Source organism: Centrocercus urophasianus, unplaced genomic scaffold (genome assembly GCF_019232065.1).
Source record: "Centrocercus urophasianus isolate 14NV4802_14NV808 unplaced genomic scaffold, USGS_Curo_1.0 seq_27, whole genome shotgun sequence".
NCBI lineage: Eukaryota > Metazoa > Chordata > Aves > Galliformes > Phasianidae > Centrocercus > Centrocercus urophasianus.
In genome coordinates this window covers 14,378,639-14,393,459 of record NW_024884833.1, presented here as the reverse complement: position 1 = coordinate 14,393,459, position 14,821 = coordinate 14,378,639, and the positions used below count along the sequence as shown (strand labels likewise).

Sequence of the window (14,821 nt, the reverse complement as noted above, 5' to 3'; positions counted from 1 at the left end):
ATACTCCAAGTAGAAAAAAAAAATAAAAAAAGATTAGATGATAAAGCTAGTATTTGAAATACGACTTCAAAACCGCAAGTGATTTTCCTGTCTGATTAAAATAAATATTTCCACAACTCTATGACATGAAGTCTAGTATAACCTAGTCAAAATTACACTATCAGAACAGGGAAAAACAGCCATAAGGGTAAAAGCCTCTTATCTAAAGGACAGTATACATTTTACTGCTTTTTAATTACAACAATTTAAAAACAACTCATTCTTAGTTAACACTTAACAAAATACTTTTTACTCTAGAATTATAAACATTTATTTCAGTTGACAACTAATAACCACAATGCCTCTAGCTAAATAATACTTACATAAATAAGGAAAAAAAAAAAAGTACATCTTGCAGTAAATAGATCATAATATGGTGCTTCACAAGTACATACTACATACTCTAAACTGTTGTGGCACACTATTTATATAAGCCACATCACTCCTGTCAGGTATTTTATTCATTTCTTCTAAATAAAAGGCTTCAGGTTGCATAATTATGACTGGCATTTTGTTTCACTGGCCAATACAGAGGAAATAAATTATGTCACATCTGTGTTTGTTTTCTTCTCCTTGAAATGGTAGGAATCCAAATTTCCTATCCACAACAAAAAGTAAACTAGCTCTTAGTTGTTTAAATATTTGGCTAAGTTTCCCTTTGCAACTGTAAACTGCACCTCTGTGTAGAAAATAACTTGCATCCTGAATGCTACATCGTGATTAATATGACAATATATAATTAATTCTCCTTAAGTCACTTAAACAAAGGCAATGCTCTGATGACTACATTGTCCATGTTATCAACATCTCATTATTTAAGAAATGTAAAGAAAAGAGCAGGGGAAAAAGAAAAAAACAAAACAAACAAACAAAAAACAACCAACAAAGGATGATCTCCCCAAAGATAACTCATACGAATGGACCTTATGGTTTTGATGCCTGTAGAAAGTTTGTATTAACCAGAATATCTGAAGTCAGCAGATGTGGAGTCTTTCTTTCCATCTAAATATGTGGAATTTGTAAACAAATTTCTGTTAAGTGTACCTAAATGAATGACTTTATATTTCCACTTTCAAAAGCGACTGCTAATTTTGAGTGCCTTCTATTTCAGGGAACATGGTAGTGCTCCACTATAAGTAGCATTTGTGCGCTACTTACAATTCCATGGAACACTACCAAAAATGGGGACCATACTTTTCGAGGAGCTTCAGAGAATGTTTTGGAAGATATCCTTGGGAAAAGATGCTACTTATCAGGATACACTGTTGACACCAGCTAAGGCATTCTGAACAGCATAAAAGAGCTAAGTTTGCAGGCAGACTTTTAGGCAGGAATGTGTATCAGCTCTAACAGATGTGGTGGGCTCCTCAGAAACTTCCAACCAAGACAGACTGACTTCTCTGTAGTCTAGGCACAAGAAGCTATACTGAGCTGGGACAGAGTCCTGCAAATTTATGACAACCCTCTGTCCAACACCTCATCAGTAGACCCAACCATACCTGCATCCCAAAGAGCACCTGGCTGCATATCCACTGCAGAAACACAACAGTTCAGCTGTAGGCTCTGATTTCCAGCTGCAGAGATGACAGTCTTCTCCCAGTTCTGCTATGCCCTTGTGCTCTGCATACTGAGGCCTGTGCTACCCAGAGGCTTTACTGCAGCCAATAGAATGGATAGGTTATATGACCAGTCTGCCAACTTCAACCTTATAAAGAGTAAAGCCTATCAAAGGTCACCACTTCTCCCTGCTTTTCTACATCTTGTGGTAGTTCAGGGTAGGCAGGCCATTCCTTCTCTGTTGCACAAAACAAATTTTGCTCCTAGGCTGCTGGTTGAAGGGATCCAGCTGACCACAGAAACTATGTACAACTGTTACCTGTACAAAGAAGTCTGACAATTGCAACACGGAATTAATACTGCCCAGACTCTTATCTAACAGAGAGCAAGTCTCGCAATTTTCAGAAATTCTGTACAAAGTTGAGGTCAGTGTGGGAACATACTGGACTACAAGATTAGTCTTTCAAGCAAACAGCTATAAGCAAATATATAAATTCTTTACTAACATTTGAACACTGATTTGCTCTCTCAGCAAACTGTTATGAAGAGGACCACATTTAATCTGACAAAGCCAAAAGACAGATTCACATAATGAAATAAAGTGCTATTGCTGAAACAAGAGGGATACACCAGTTCCACCTCCAGGTATGCCCTGGAAATCTGATTCCCCATAAGCACTTTATCAGCCAGGGATCCCCTTCCCTGGTGTTGTTGTTTACTATGTAGAGCTGACTTGCCTGTCGAGCTGACTGACTGTACTGTTAACCTGGCATACAGCACTTGATGTGCCCTGAAAACTATTTAACAAGTTTTAGGAAATTAGTTAGGGAATATCTCAGCTGGGGTGTAAACTATGTTGAGGGGGGAAAGGTTAAAAAAAAAAAAAAAAAAAAAGGATTGCTCAAATGAGAAAACAAGATTGAGCGCACATACTCTGTATCTAGTCAAAAAGTCTAAGTAGTGGGTGAGGAATGTTCTATTCAGTCTTTCACAGTAGTATGAAACCAATGGGTTTAACCCAAATTTCAGGTGGTGATGTGACATTAACACTGCAGAAACTAAGTTTGCCAAGTGAGTATCTAGAATTAACTTCATGAAGGAGAATAACTCTAGTCCTGTTCCCAGGGGCATTCCTTCTGGTACCTCTTTTTCACAGCCCCCTGTGAGAAGGAAGGTGCTGCTCTCGTAAACTGTCAGCTAACAGCAGACTAAAATTCTGCTCGTGTCTGGTGCTCCTACTTCAGGGGAGCTATTGAGCTCCTCTACTGCTGTGCGCACTCCCTGCAATCACACACTTCTGCACTGCTAGGTATCCACTGCTTGTCACCTGCCCAAGTCCTGTGCAGTTCTTTTACTCCTGTGAGGGATGGGTTATGCTTTTTCTGATGCAGCAACTCAGCACTTCCTAGAAAACATCACTTTCTGGCTCGATCGCGGCACATTGCAAAGGCAGTCCTGACCGGGGGCTGGGTCACGGTACCGCTACTTCTGCTCACACATCATTTCTGGGATCTTCCGTTTGGCTCCTCTGCAAGTTAACTGCATTCCGGCTCCGTCTGATAGGCAGCGCTTTTGGCAGCGCATCTCCCTCCCTGCTTTTTCAAAGGCCTTCACAGGCCTATTCCCCCTACAGCGCCAGCCACTGGCAGTGGACTGACTCCAGCTGCCGGCACAGGACGTTGCCCTCCCACCCTGCCTCGGCGCCTCCTCGCAGGCCTCGCGCTTCACCGACCGGCTCCGCCTTACCCTCTCGGGAAGGTCGGGCGGAACGGCGGAGCCGCAGCCATGTCCGGAGCGCCTCTGTGCCCGGTCGTGCAGCAGGTCCGTCCCGTGTCCGCTGCGCCGCGCTTTGAGCCCGCGGAGATGCGGGAAGCCGCCCACTGCTTGGTAGTGGATGCTGACGGGAGGAGGATCCCCTTCGGGACCTTGTACAGGCGGCAGAAGGTCGTCGTGGTGTTCGTGCGGGTGAGGAGGGCGGCAAGGGGTTGGGCGGGCTGCCACGGGCTGAGCAGAGTTACGCTCGTACTTGGAGAGTTCTGAGCTGTGGGGGGGGGGGGGCCCTGTCTTCGTCTGGGTGAGCAAAGACAAATACATAGCAGATAAAACAAGTCTTCAGCTATGTGTTTAGTTCAAGTGTACTGCTGCCCCATGTCCCAGCTGACAAGCCAGCTCTTGTAGATTGCTAGCATGGCCCCCGACCCGGAGTATGTACTCAGGCTCGGAGTAATTAAATCAGGTTCCTAACCCAAATTTTGTGACTGCAGTGAACTTCATTCTTTCCCATGCCCATTTCCCAGTCACCTCCAAACTAGTTCATGCCTGAAGTCAAAATGTTTCTTCACTGCTGTGCAGTAATGTCTGTTTCTTACATGTTCATCTGTTGCAGAATTTCTTGTGTTATACCTGTAAGGAGTATGTAGAAGACCTGGCAAAAGTCCCCAGGAGTTACTTACAAGTAGGTGCCACACCCCTGTATGTGCTTTACAGTCAGCTCCATTATCTCCTGCTGCAGACTTAAACCTTCCAGGAATCAAAGGAAGGCTCACAGTAAACTTAATGTTTGCTTGGTTTCTACAGTTGCCATAATGAATCTGCCAAGGAGACTTATGAAGGGAGTTATTGCATGGCATACCTTGTAGCAGCAGCATTATTTCTCCTGACATTTAAACAAACAAGGCTTGTGTTTTATACTCAGGCCTAACAGTGCAACTGCAAAAGACAGCACAACACACTGATTGAAGTTATATATACTAAGGGCCATTAGTATATGGAAATCACAGATAAACTTGCTTGTGTGCCAATATTTGCATGCTCCGTCCATATATGCAGGTGCAACTGTGGTGAAATTTTGCGTTTCCAAAATCGTGAACAGGTTGCATTCAGTAGGAAAGATGATGCTATTAATGCTACCGAAAGTGTATTGTTCACATACCTGTAACTTAAATTACCTTATAAAAGTAATTTACTGCTTAATAAGTTAATGTAGCTACTAATTGTGGATGACAGATAAAAGCATTTTGCTCCAAGTATGATGCCAGTGACATTAATTTTGAATAATTTTAATGCAGTACACCATGATCATTATCTTACAACATCAAAATGCTAATGTGTTGCAGCTACGCAGAAGCACAGAGTTCTTCCTTTTCAGTATCAATACCTGTGATTTGTTCTAGGAAGCAAATGTGAGGCTCGTAGTTATTGGACAGTCATCTTATCATCACATCAAGGTAAATAAGGTAGTCATTAAATAAACTGTACGCTTTATAGTGTCTTAATGATCTGCATTGAGAGATTTTCCTCAGAGTGAAAAGACAGTCGTTAGCAGCCACAGAACACCAGCCCAGTATTCTTTCTGATGAAGCAGTTCTAATAGTAATGCTTGAATAAGGCAAATAACTAAAGCTTTCAGTTTAAAATCCACTGAGACTTGTTAAGGGAAGATCTTTTCCTGATTTCAATGGAAACTTTGTTTTAGTAAAAGATGTAGGGCTAAAATTTTTTGGCCTTTACTTTCATTTAGCATTACAAAGTCACAGTTTTAAAATTGAGGTGTATTTCCATTTTTTTTTTCTTTTTTTTTTCTTCTAACTAAATTACTTTCTTGACCTTAAAAATATCACTTTCTTTTATGTACATATTTTGCAGCCCTTTTGCAGTTTAACTGGGTATACACATGAAATGTATGTAGATCCACAAAGGGAAATTTATAAAATGCTTGGCATGAAAAGAGGTGAAGGTAATGACGTATCAGGTAAGAATAATTTTCTCACTGATATGACTTAAAGAACAAGAATGCTTAGAAAATAATAGTATGATCACAATGGGCATAGGAAGCTTGGCCATCAGACTATCTCTGGTAGGCTGCATCTTGTCAAAGCACTGGTTTCTTCAGTAATCATAGCAACCATTTGATTTTGTTGTTATGTACTTTTGTACGTCTACGTGACAAGTTCCTTGCTGTTTTGTTTAGTGCAGAGCCCTCATGTAAAATCAGGCATGCTCTTGGGCAGTATTAGAAGTATGTGGAGAGCAATGACTAGCCCAGCTTTTGACTTCCAAGGAGACCCTGCACAACAGGGAGGAACTCTGATTTTAGGCCCAGGTAATCTCATTCTTGTTGTCTAAAAGTGACAGGCTACTCCTTTTGTCGTTTGCTTTAGTGCTACCATCTCTGCTGCTGTCCGTGTGGAGATGTAAGGAGAACAATCCTGTGCTGTCTCTGCAGTTCTGCTAGCACAGTGAACCCATGGAGGTGTCATTGTGCAGCCTCACCTTTGGCAGGGTCAGCACAAAGCTGACCTCTGTCCTATAAAAATCAGTAGTGCTGCTGATGGCTTGAAGTTCAGAAGGTATTTCTGAGTGATATTAACTCATTCTGCTTTCAATTTGATTTGAGGCATTTAGTGTGTTTGTACAGTGGCTACCACATGACAAAGCCATCTCATGTCATTAGGACTTGCTATTCTTCAGCAGATTTAATTTATTTAGATGCTTCAATGCCCCTTGTTTCTACAACTTAATTAAAAAGAAAAAATCCATGTCATAATTTAAAATAGGATTTACTGTGCAGTCTACAAGATACGTAAGAGCTTGTAGGAAATCACAATGCTTCTTTCATTCACTTATGCTTTTTAATAAGTACTGTATTCAACTAATTGCCTGTTTATTCTCATTTCCTTTCAGGTAATGAAGTTCATTTTTTGCATCGTGATAGAAACAGATTGGATCATGTTCCCATTAATTCAGTTTTGCAACTGGCAGGAGTTAAAACAGTAAATTTCACAAACAAACCCCAGATTATTGACATATGACACTGAGGCAGCGTGTCATTTTTTTTTTGATGCTCCACAAGAATGACACTCCAGTGAATTCCCAACAGCTTCAGTACTCTTCATCTTTATTGCATATCTGAAACTATGTCTGGAAGACCAGAGCACAGAATAAACTACATGACACTGAAGACTGACTAAAATACTGCTTCCGTTGTGTATAAGATAATAAAAACTAAAATACAACTGAGACCTATTGCAAAAAATTTTTGTGTCTTACTGCTTTCTCATATAACAATCTTGCTAGCACATTTTAAATCTTTGTTCAGAATGCACTGAAGTAAAATGCTTTTGCTCAGGAAGAACTTCAGTTTCTTGCCTTTCAGTAAACCAAATTGCATTTAAATCCAAAACTTTTCAGAGGCTTTAAAACCTCCAGCATTGTGTGTCAATGTTGTATAAAAAAATAAGCTTCAAAAAATCGTGGTTCTAAACAATGGGACTTAAGCTGTCATGTACTTTTGCATCTGGCAAGAGCAGAGATGTTTATTTTCTATTTTTGAATAAGATATTTTAAAATTATCAGCTGCTGTTTGAAATTACTTTGTGTCATACAAAAGTCATACAAAAAGGTGGATCTGTTGAAACAGGGAGGGTTGTGTCTGAAATGTATTTGTGATCAGATAGTTGGTTTTGGAATAGGCCACAGCTGCTTACCTGTTTTCCTGTTAATTTTTGCAGCAGAAAATACCTTACATATATCTGAAAAAAGCATCCTTAGTTGTTTCTGTCATAGACAGCTGAAGTGAGGACATCGTAGATTGTGGTTGTTAGATTTTGTAGCAACTTTTTCTATAAGAGTTTATGTTCAGAGTCTATTGCTTTCAATAATTTTTTGAATTTAAAATAGAGCAGACTTTGCTCTCTTTTGAGGCATGAGCCACTTTCAAAATTAGATTTTCCAGGATTTATTGAGGAATGTAGCCCTTCTGAAGCTGCTGATCTTTGACCATTCCTATAAGTTGCTGTTATTAATGCACAGCTCTTCTGCAGAATCTGACCAGTCTTCAGCCTGAGGAGTACCACAAGGATAAAGCCTATGTAAAATTAAAAGGCTTGTCACCGTGTCCATTCGGGCCGTTGTCATGCCCAGCACAAACTTTTGGGAGCTCTACACCATTAAGCTCAAGTGAAATTGATTTTTGCATTGAATTGCTCCTTGATGAAAAATAAAGGGTTTAAGAAAAATAATGATGTTGAGTAATGTAATTACATGAGGAGGTACTATCCATTAGCCGTATTAATTACCCACACATTTTGGTAGCACATGTTTAAGAGAAGGATGCTGTTAATGTGAAAGTACCATGTGACCCTGAGCCCAAGCCAGCAGCACCCAACCTGAGCTCACAGCAGCTTCCCACAGACCCAGCACTGCCACAAGCACAATGGGGCAGTGGGATAGAGTGGAAACTTGGAAGTGAAGGGATGCAGGATACCCGTGCACCATAGCACTTCCATGCTGATACATGCAATCAGCCATACTAGCCATGATGCTACTTCCAGTTCCACTTTGGTTTTCCAGTTATTTCACATTCATTTGCCCAGTGCTTTCCATTCTAAAGGAAGTGCTTGTCTTGTCATTTCTTGAACTTTTTTGCTTTCAGTGGAACTTAAAAAGCAGATGGTGGAACAGCTCTGTTGTGGTGTTTTAACTCAATAGAGGAACTGAACACAGCTGTGCACACCTAAGGGCTCAATTGGAGCTGCTGTTTGCCAGTGCTCATGAAGCCACTCATCCCAGCATTTCAGTGCTAGTAGGCCATGTGATTTTTGATTATCCCAGCAAAACCTTCAGATAGAATCACAAGATGAGGGCCAAGGAGAGGAAGAACACCATACGAGACTCAGCAGAAACACAGCTTTGAGGAAAACATCAGCCCTGCATATATCAAGCACCCACTGCATGCCAGAGCCCATGTGAGTCCAGCCCCACATACACAGTGAATGGCCACGGGCAGCTACGGCCCTTACTGTTATTTAAAAACAATGTCTTTAAAAAGTTGTGCAGCAAAACATGGGCGACATCCGCTGGCTGCTCACCCTGTACAAGGCAAGATCTGGGCTGCGGATTGCAGTGGAGGACTGGCAGTGCTCCACTTATTTCAGTGTATTGAAACGTGTTGTAGTGGAACACACTGCTGTGTGTTAGATATAAACGCAGCTCTTCCAACTTTCCAAATCCTAAGCAGACTGTGCAAACTGCGAGATTCCGCCGAGGACACCTCTCCTGTTCGGAGCTCTGGGGTCGGGCAGGCAGAACGTTACCAGACTCGCCTCATACGCACCAAAAGTGGCGGTTGTCGGTGGCCCCGCCTAGCGCCCCGCGGCAAGCCCGGGCCAGCCCACCTGTTACCGAGGCTGCTATGACATCACTGTCTCCACCGCTCCGCGCCGGTGACGCCACACCGCCCCGACCCAATCAGAGGAGGCGGGGGGGCGAAGGTGCATGAAGCGGCGGGAGTGGGCGGTGTCCACGGAGACGCGTCAGCCGTCGCTGCCGGTCCCTCCCCTGGCAACCCGAGGCCCGCGGGGAGGGACGCGGCGGGGACGAAGCGGGTCGTTTTGCACCCACGGTAGCGGCGCAGCCGCCTCCGCCATGAAGCGGAAGAGCTGGGCCGAAGCCCGGCGCCGCTCCAGCCCGCCGCCGGCTCTGAAGAGAACTCGGAGCGCAGCGTCGAGGGCGGCGGGGGGTGAGGAGCAGGACGAGGAGCGGCGCCAGACGCCCTCCACCGCCGCGCCCGAGACCTGCGTGCAGATCACCGGTGAGGGGGCGTGCCGGGGCTGGGCGGGCTGCCCTGCGGGGCGCCGCAAGTCGGGGCCGGGACTGTGAAGCAGGGCGACGCCCCCCTTTCCCGCCGCCTCCTGCAGCGCCGCGCCGGTGTTCCCGCCAGGCGATCTCGGCTGGTCTGGGAGAAAGTTGGTGGCTGCGGGGAGTGGGGCGCGACGTCCTCGGGTGGATGGCGCTGGAGCGGGGGTGTGCCGGGTTAGGCGGTGCTGGGCGCGTTTCGGAACAATTAACGTAATGTGCACTGAGTAACTTTGTTTGGCAGCGCCGAGTAGTGCCTCACGCTGGGGCTTGGCTTGGAACAGAGCGGAGAGAAAGAGTAATTAAACCGACAAAATGCGTATCTGCGAAACAGCCCAGCAGTCTAGTTTTGCGTGCTTGGGGGGCTGGTGTCCCTCCGTGCCAGCTGGTGGACGTAATACTCGTACCGGCCGTCTTGATATGTTCTTTCTTGGCCCCGCGCGGTGCCCATGCGTTGCCCGTGGTGGAATTGCGACAGCAGCCGGTGTTCGTGTGGCAGCCGCGGAGGTGCGGCTGAAGCAATTCCCTCAGTTCCACGTCCAAGAGACGTGTCTGGGTTTAGTTTATGTAGGAACAAACACAGAAATGGAGTTTCTGTGTGCTGTATCACATTTGGGAATAGCATTATTTACAACTTCCTTTAAAAAAAAAAAAAAACCAAGAAATAAGCCTCATCTCTTTTCTACAAAAGACAAATGGGAAACTGCATGTAAAGAGAGCAGCAAGAATACTGAGAACAATTGTGGACAAAAGCACAGATCTCATCCTTGCTGAGAATTTTAATGGCCATGTGTCCTAAATTGCAGTGTGTTTAGAAAATCCTAAGATTCTGTCAGTGTTTTGGAAACCGGGCATAGTGATGTAGGAAGAATGTAAATTCCCAAAGTGTAACAGAATCCTCATTTTAAAATGCTCTAATAGACCTATGGAATAAAACTGGAATACTCCAGCCTAAACCATATTTTTGGGGAGTCTAGTCTACACAGGGACATAATGGCGTGTTTATTTGCAGAGCTGTAATTCTGTAAGTCTTTATTTTTCCATAGCTTCTTAGCTGTAACTATCTGTACAGGTACAGCACAATTTTAGGGTTCAGTGTAAAAACCTCTGATTAGGCAGGTGTTGCTCTTTGGTATCAAAGTACATCCCCACACTAGAATGCTGTATAGCCCTGCCCAGCCCCACAGACAGCGTTATGACCAGTCATGGGCAGCATCTGTCTGGGGCCAAGGCACACCTCCTGCACCGACCAGGCCTCTCACATTACTGAGTTTTCTCTTAGAGGAAATGCTCGCTTGTTTGAATAGTGCAGCACATCACCTAGGATTTGACTTGTGTTTTTCAATGGGAGCTCAGCATGCACATCAGTACACAGCATAACAAACTCAATTAAAATGCACTAGGTTCTTGTATTCAACAATAATTCATATTCCCTTATTTTCATACTGCTCATCATGGCTGCTGTTTACAAGCTTCTAATAATGGAACAGTTACAGCCTAATCTTCATTGCATTGGTATGACACATTTGGTTTTTTTTTTTTTTCCAATAGAGAAACCCTGAGAGAGAATGAGCCTACAGGCTCACCTTTTCCTTTGACTGCTTTAAAAGTTATTTCAGGTTTTGGACTGTCAGTTCTGCCTTCTCATAATGCAGTTCCAAGAAGTGAATTAGTAGTTCTGGACTGGAAGCAGATTAAAGTATCAGGCCTCACTCTTGCACTTGGACATAATGGAGAATATTCTAGTGACCATGGAGACTGAATACTAGCATTACCTTCTCTGCTTACAAAATAGCCCTGAACTCATCAAGGACATTTCAGGCTACTCTCATTTTCATCTTTGTGGAAGAAGACAACAGCACAAACCATCCCAAATAGCTATAAAAATGTATAGATTTTGTCTTGCCTGACGTTACATTGATAAGTAACAGAGTTGGTAATGCTTTATTATGCAGAGATATCATACTCAACACAATTATTGTGTTTCTTTATTTCTTATTGAATTGCACTTATCAATCTAAATATTTTTGTTTGCTATGAAGTGTAGTTCAGGGAATCTCTGCTTCTGGAAAACTGTTTATTTTGGTCTGTTAAGCTGCACAATAAATCTTACCACTTTGTCAACTAATGCGTGAGTCTGGATGGTATGAATTCTATTTTCTGGTACTGAATACATTTCTTCTGTTTACTGGAAGCATATTCCCATATTCTTCAGATCTCTGAAAGAAATAAGTTATATGATTTAAAGGAAATGTAACTGTTTTGTGTGAGAAGCTTAAAAACTCATTACTTCCCTTCATTGTCAGGTTGTCATTGCTCTGATTTTATAAATAACATTTTAATGAAAGTGTACAATAATAAGGCATAAACTTTGCACAAAAGGTGCATGTTTTTCTCTCGCTTCCCTCCAGCAGTTAATTCCAAAATGAAGTAACTACAATAATGAAACAAGGAATTAAATCTTAACTGATAGAACACCACGGGGAATCTTCACAGATATTTGTTTGTCCTCCTGTTCAGTGGGTATCCAGTTGGTTGCAGTGTGGAACTAACTCCAGAAGAAATGTCCTCAGTCACTTGGAAATTTTTAAAAAGAGCATCCGGTTCAATATGCTAATTGATAGATAAGTTGAGGGCTTTTTTTGTTCTCTTGTGTGTTTTCGTTGGAGACTATGGAGACTAAATGTTTTGTTTTTCCCATATTGTTGGTTTGACATTATAGATTTTGTATGTTATGAAGAAACCAAATTTGTTCTTTTTTTTATTACAAAAACAAAATTTGGGGAAATTTTGACTGACTCTCAATTAGTTCTATTATTCAGCTACATCTCAGTACAAAAGTTGTATTTAATCTTTTGTCATTATGACTTCATCGGTCTGTCTCAAAATAAAGATTTTTAAAGCCAAGTGTAAAACTTTTAATATCTAAGCCAGTGCTGACATCATGTGAACACCTGTAATGTAATCTTATAAACTGGACAAGAACAGCTAAGATCAAGAACTTTAAGTAAAGTAACACATCAATCATCAATCATGATGTGCCCTGAAAATATTTTTTTCATGGTAAATAAAAATTTCCTTCACTTTTCAGTGTGTCTTCATTTCCTCTTTCAGAAGGCCAAGCTATTGTTGTTATTGTCAACTGTATTATCACTTAAGTACGAATCGTATTTGTAAAGATGAGTGAATGAATGTTTTCAAGGATAAGATGACTAACAGGAAAATACCATACAATTTTACTTCTCATCTTAATATTGCAACAGAATTTATCTTTTTGTTCTCTCTTGTGTCTTTTTTCTATTTTGGAGTTCTTAATGTAACAAAATACCATGCATTAACCCTGGCTTTAGAAATGCAGTTCTGTTAGAATAGTAAATAAGTCTCTATTTTCATTCCTTATAATTCAAAACAGGCTGACATTGTATTTTGTAATACTGTCAGTCTACTCGAATTTCTCATCTGAGGCATCTGGTTAACAATAGCAGTGCTGAGTTTTTCTTTCGGTGAAATAATCTTTGCTGCTTGTATGCAGACTTGTCCTACCTGTAGTGAGTGCCTGATTGGTGTTTAGATGCCTCCTGAGTTATTGAAATTGCTTTCTTCAAGGCCTTCACAGTGGACCCATAGAAGCATCAGGCTCACTGAGGTAAAGCAAGGAGATTTTGTTGTCTCTGTTTTCCAGTGAACACAGTTGTGAAATGATAGCTCTTAGTGTTCTATACCTAGGCTTCCATGGAGCACTGTAGAGCAGAAAAATAAGCAAAATGTTTTTCTTTCTGTATGCATATCATACAGAATCAGATGTGTGATTATTATGGCTTTTGTAAACAAAGATGTCTGTTGTAGCTTTAATCTCACTAGTTCAGTACTTGTAGTAGCAAAGCTGTGAGATCACAACTCTCAGGTGGGGTCTGCGGACTTATTTTGTTGCACATCAGTAGCTTACTAAAATTAATTGCCAGCAACTGTCCATGTTTCTGTATTTTAACTGATTTGTTATTTGAAGCAAACAAAATTAAGCATAATTGAAGTACATCTAATGTACTGCAGTCATATGTTCTAATTGCAGTGCAGATGCAGACTGCAAGGCAGTAAGCTCTGCTCTTATTCTTCTGAAAGATGATTAGAAGGATCTGCTCTAGTTTATGATAATTTTATGATTACCTTTTATCAGAAATTTGTGAGAATCTGGAAGTACTAAATTAGATTATATGTAAATGAAGTACTAAAAAGCTAAAGTTAACAAAGAGTGCAGTGGAAGTTTTGCTTCTGTAGCCCAAGCTGTTGTGGAGTCCTACTGAAGTGCATTTATCAGTGTTCCAGTGTATTTCATGTGTAGATGCCAGTCCTGCAGCTGGATCCGTAGTTTCACAGCGTTGGTTACTCATGTTCAAAAATTAACACTCTAATCTTTGGTAATGCTGTAGCTGTAAACAGAACTGGAAATACATTTGCAAAAAATATATAAAAAATAGATGTAGTGAGCAGTTACCATTTGTATCCTATCAGGCTGCCAGAAAGGCAGATAGGCTTATGGGAAAAGACTGCTCTGCACAGCTTATTTCTAAAATCTCCTCGTAGGAAACATTTTCAAAAAGATGGAGCCTGCTGTTCACATAATGGAGAGCAATTGTTAGTAGGGTGCTGGAAAGGACAGCTTGTCAGGATGTTGGCATTTGACATATGCAGCTCTTATTGTGAGGTGGTTCTACAGTTATTAAGCTTGAGCTCCTTGCTAAATTCTTTCAGGTGTTTTAGAATGGCATCAATTAATGCAATCTAAAGATACCAATGTGGAATTGAATGCCAACAGCTATTCAAAAGGCCACATGTTCTCTATTCACTCAGGAGATGAATTCTTATTTTTGTTGGACCTTTTTGCAAAGCTGCAGAAAATTTTCAGTAAAAGCTGGTGCACTGAGGAAGCAAGTGATTCATATACTCCCAAGTCATTTCTTTGAATAAAATGCTACATTATTTTTAGGTTTTGGACCTATTAAAATTTATTTCTTTGCTTTTTTTTTTTTTTTTTTTTTTTTTTTTTTTGTTCCTTCTCTAGTATTCAAGGATTTGGGATTACTTCTTCTGTAGAGCTTTCGTATTTTCAAAAGTGATGTACAACTTATGTGAACAAGTTGGCATGCAAGAAGGTGGCATGCCAGCCCAAGCACTGCAGCCATTTTGTCCAGACCTCGGTGTGTGTTAAGAGTGCACTGAGGGCTCAGTCCTAGTCAAAAACAGTGAGTGTAAAGAGTAGGTGCCACTGGGGGTGGGAATACTGGATGTGTTTGGACACTGCTGGCCCACTGTGGGCGTGTCCAGCCATCTAACCCACAGAAAACTTTGCCTTATAATCAACTTTGTGGTAGCTAGCTGTTACATCACTTTAGAAGCAGTGTGAAATCATAGTTCAGGGCTGTAGTTTGACATGGATTTCATCTAGCAACACCAGTTTAAACACAATCCCTAGATATTGTATCTTATCCATTCTCAGTTTTGCTTCTTTGTATGTGGTCAGTCCTTTTCTGTATGGACATTAGTGCTCGTTTTCAGGGAAGAGGGGAGTAAACTAGCAAAGCAGCCTGTCCTC

At 41.6% G+C, this 14,821-nt stretch overlaps 2 protein-coding genes across 8 annotated transcripts in view; both read left to right on the top strand.

The window, feature by feature from the left end:
* The first annotated feature begins 3,361 nt into the window (after positions 1-3,361).
* PRXL2C (peroxiredoxin like 2C) lies at positions 3,362-6,615 on the top strand. The gene is made up of 6 exons (XM_042826851.1): positions 3,362-3,561; positions 3,983-4,051; positions 4,770-4,823; positions 5,242-5,347; positions 5,567-5,698; positions 6,280-6,615. Exons 1-6 carry the CDS (start codon positions 3,382-3,384, stop codon positions 6,405-6,407), a joined length of 669 nt encoding a protein of 222 aa, XP_042682785.1. The 5' UTR covers positions 3,362-3,381; the 3' UTR covers positions 6,408-6,615.
* A 2,406-nt stretch (positions 6,616-9,021) lies between these two features.
* The window catches only part of CDC14B (cell division cycle 14B), a 46,802-nt gene continuing 41,002 nt past the window's right edge, over positions 9,022-14,821 (top strand). For 6 of the 7 annotated variants that reach the window (XM_042826925.1, XM_042826921.1, XM_042826920.1 and 3 more), the window contains exon 1: positions 9,022-9,187. In XM_042826925.1, coding sequence (XP_042682859.1) covers positions 9,022-9,187 — 166 coding nt within the window. Of the gene's footprint in view, positions 9,188-12,838; positions 12,878-14,821 lie in introns of those variants that run through there. The other variant, XM_042826926.1, reaches the window with a different exon arrangement.

Coding starts and splice junctions, on each gene's coding strand:
- PRXL2C (XM_042826851.1), top strand. CDS start 3,382: ATGTCCGGAGCGCCTCTGTGCCCGGTCGTGCAGCAGGTCCGTCCCGTG. Junction 3,562..3,982: donor TCGTCGTGGTGTTCGTGCGG/GTGAGGAGGGCG, acceptor CATCTGTTGCAG/AATTTCTTGTGTTATACCTG. Junction 5,348..5,566: donor TGAAGGTAATGACGTATCAG/GTAAGAATAATT, acceptor TGTTTTGTTTAG/TGCAGAGCCCTCATGTAAAA.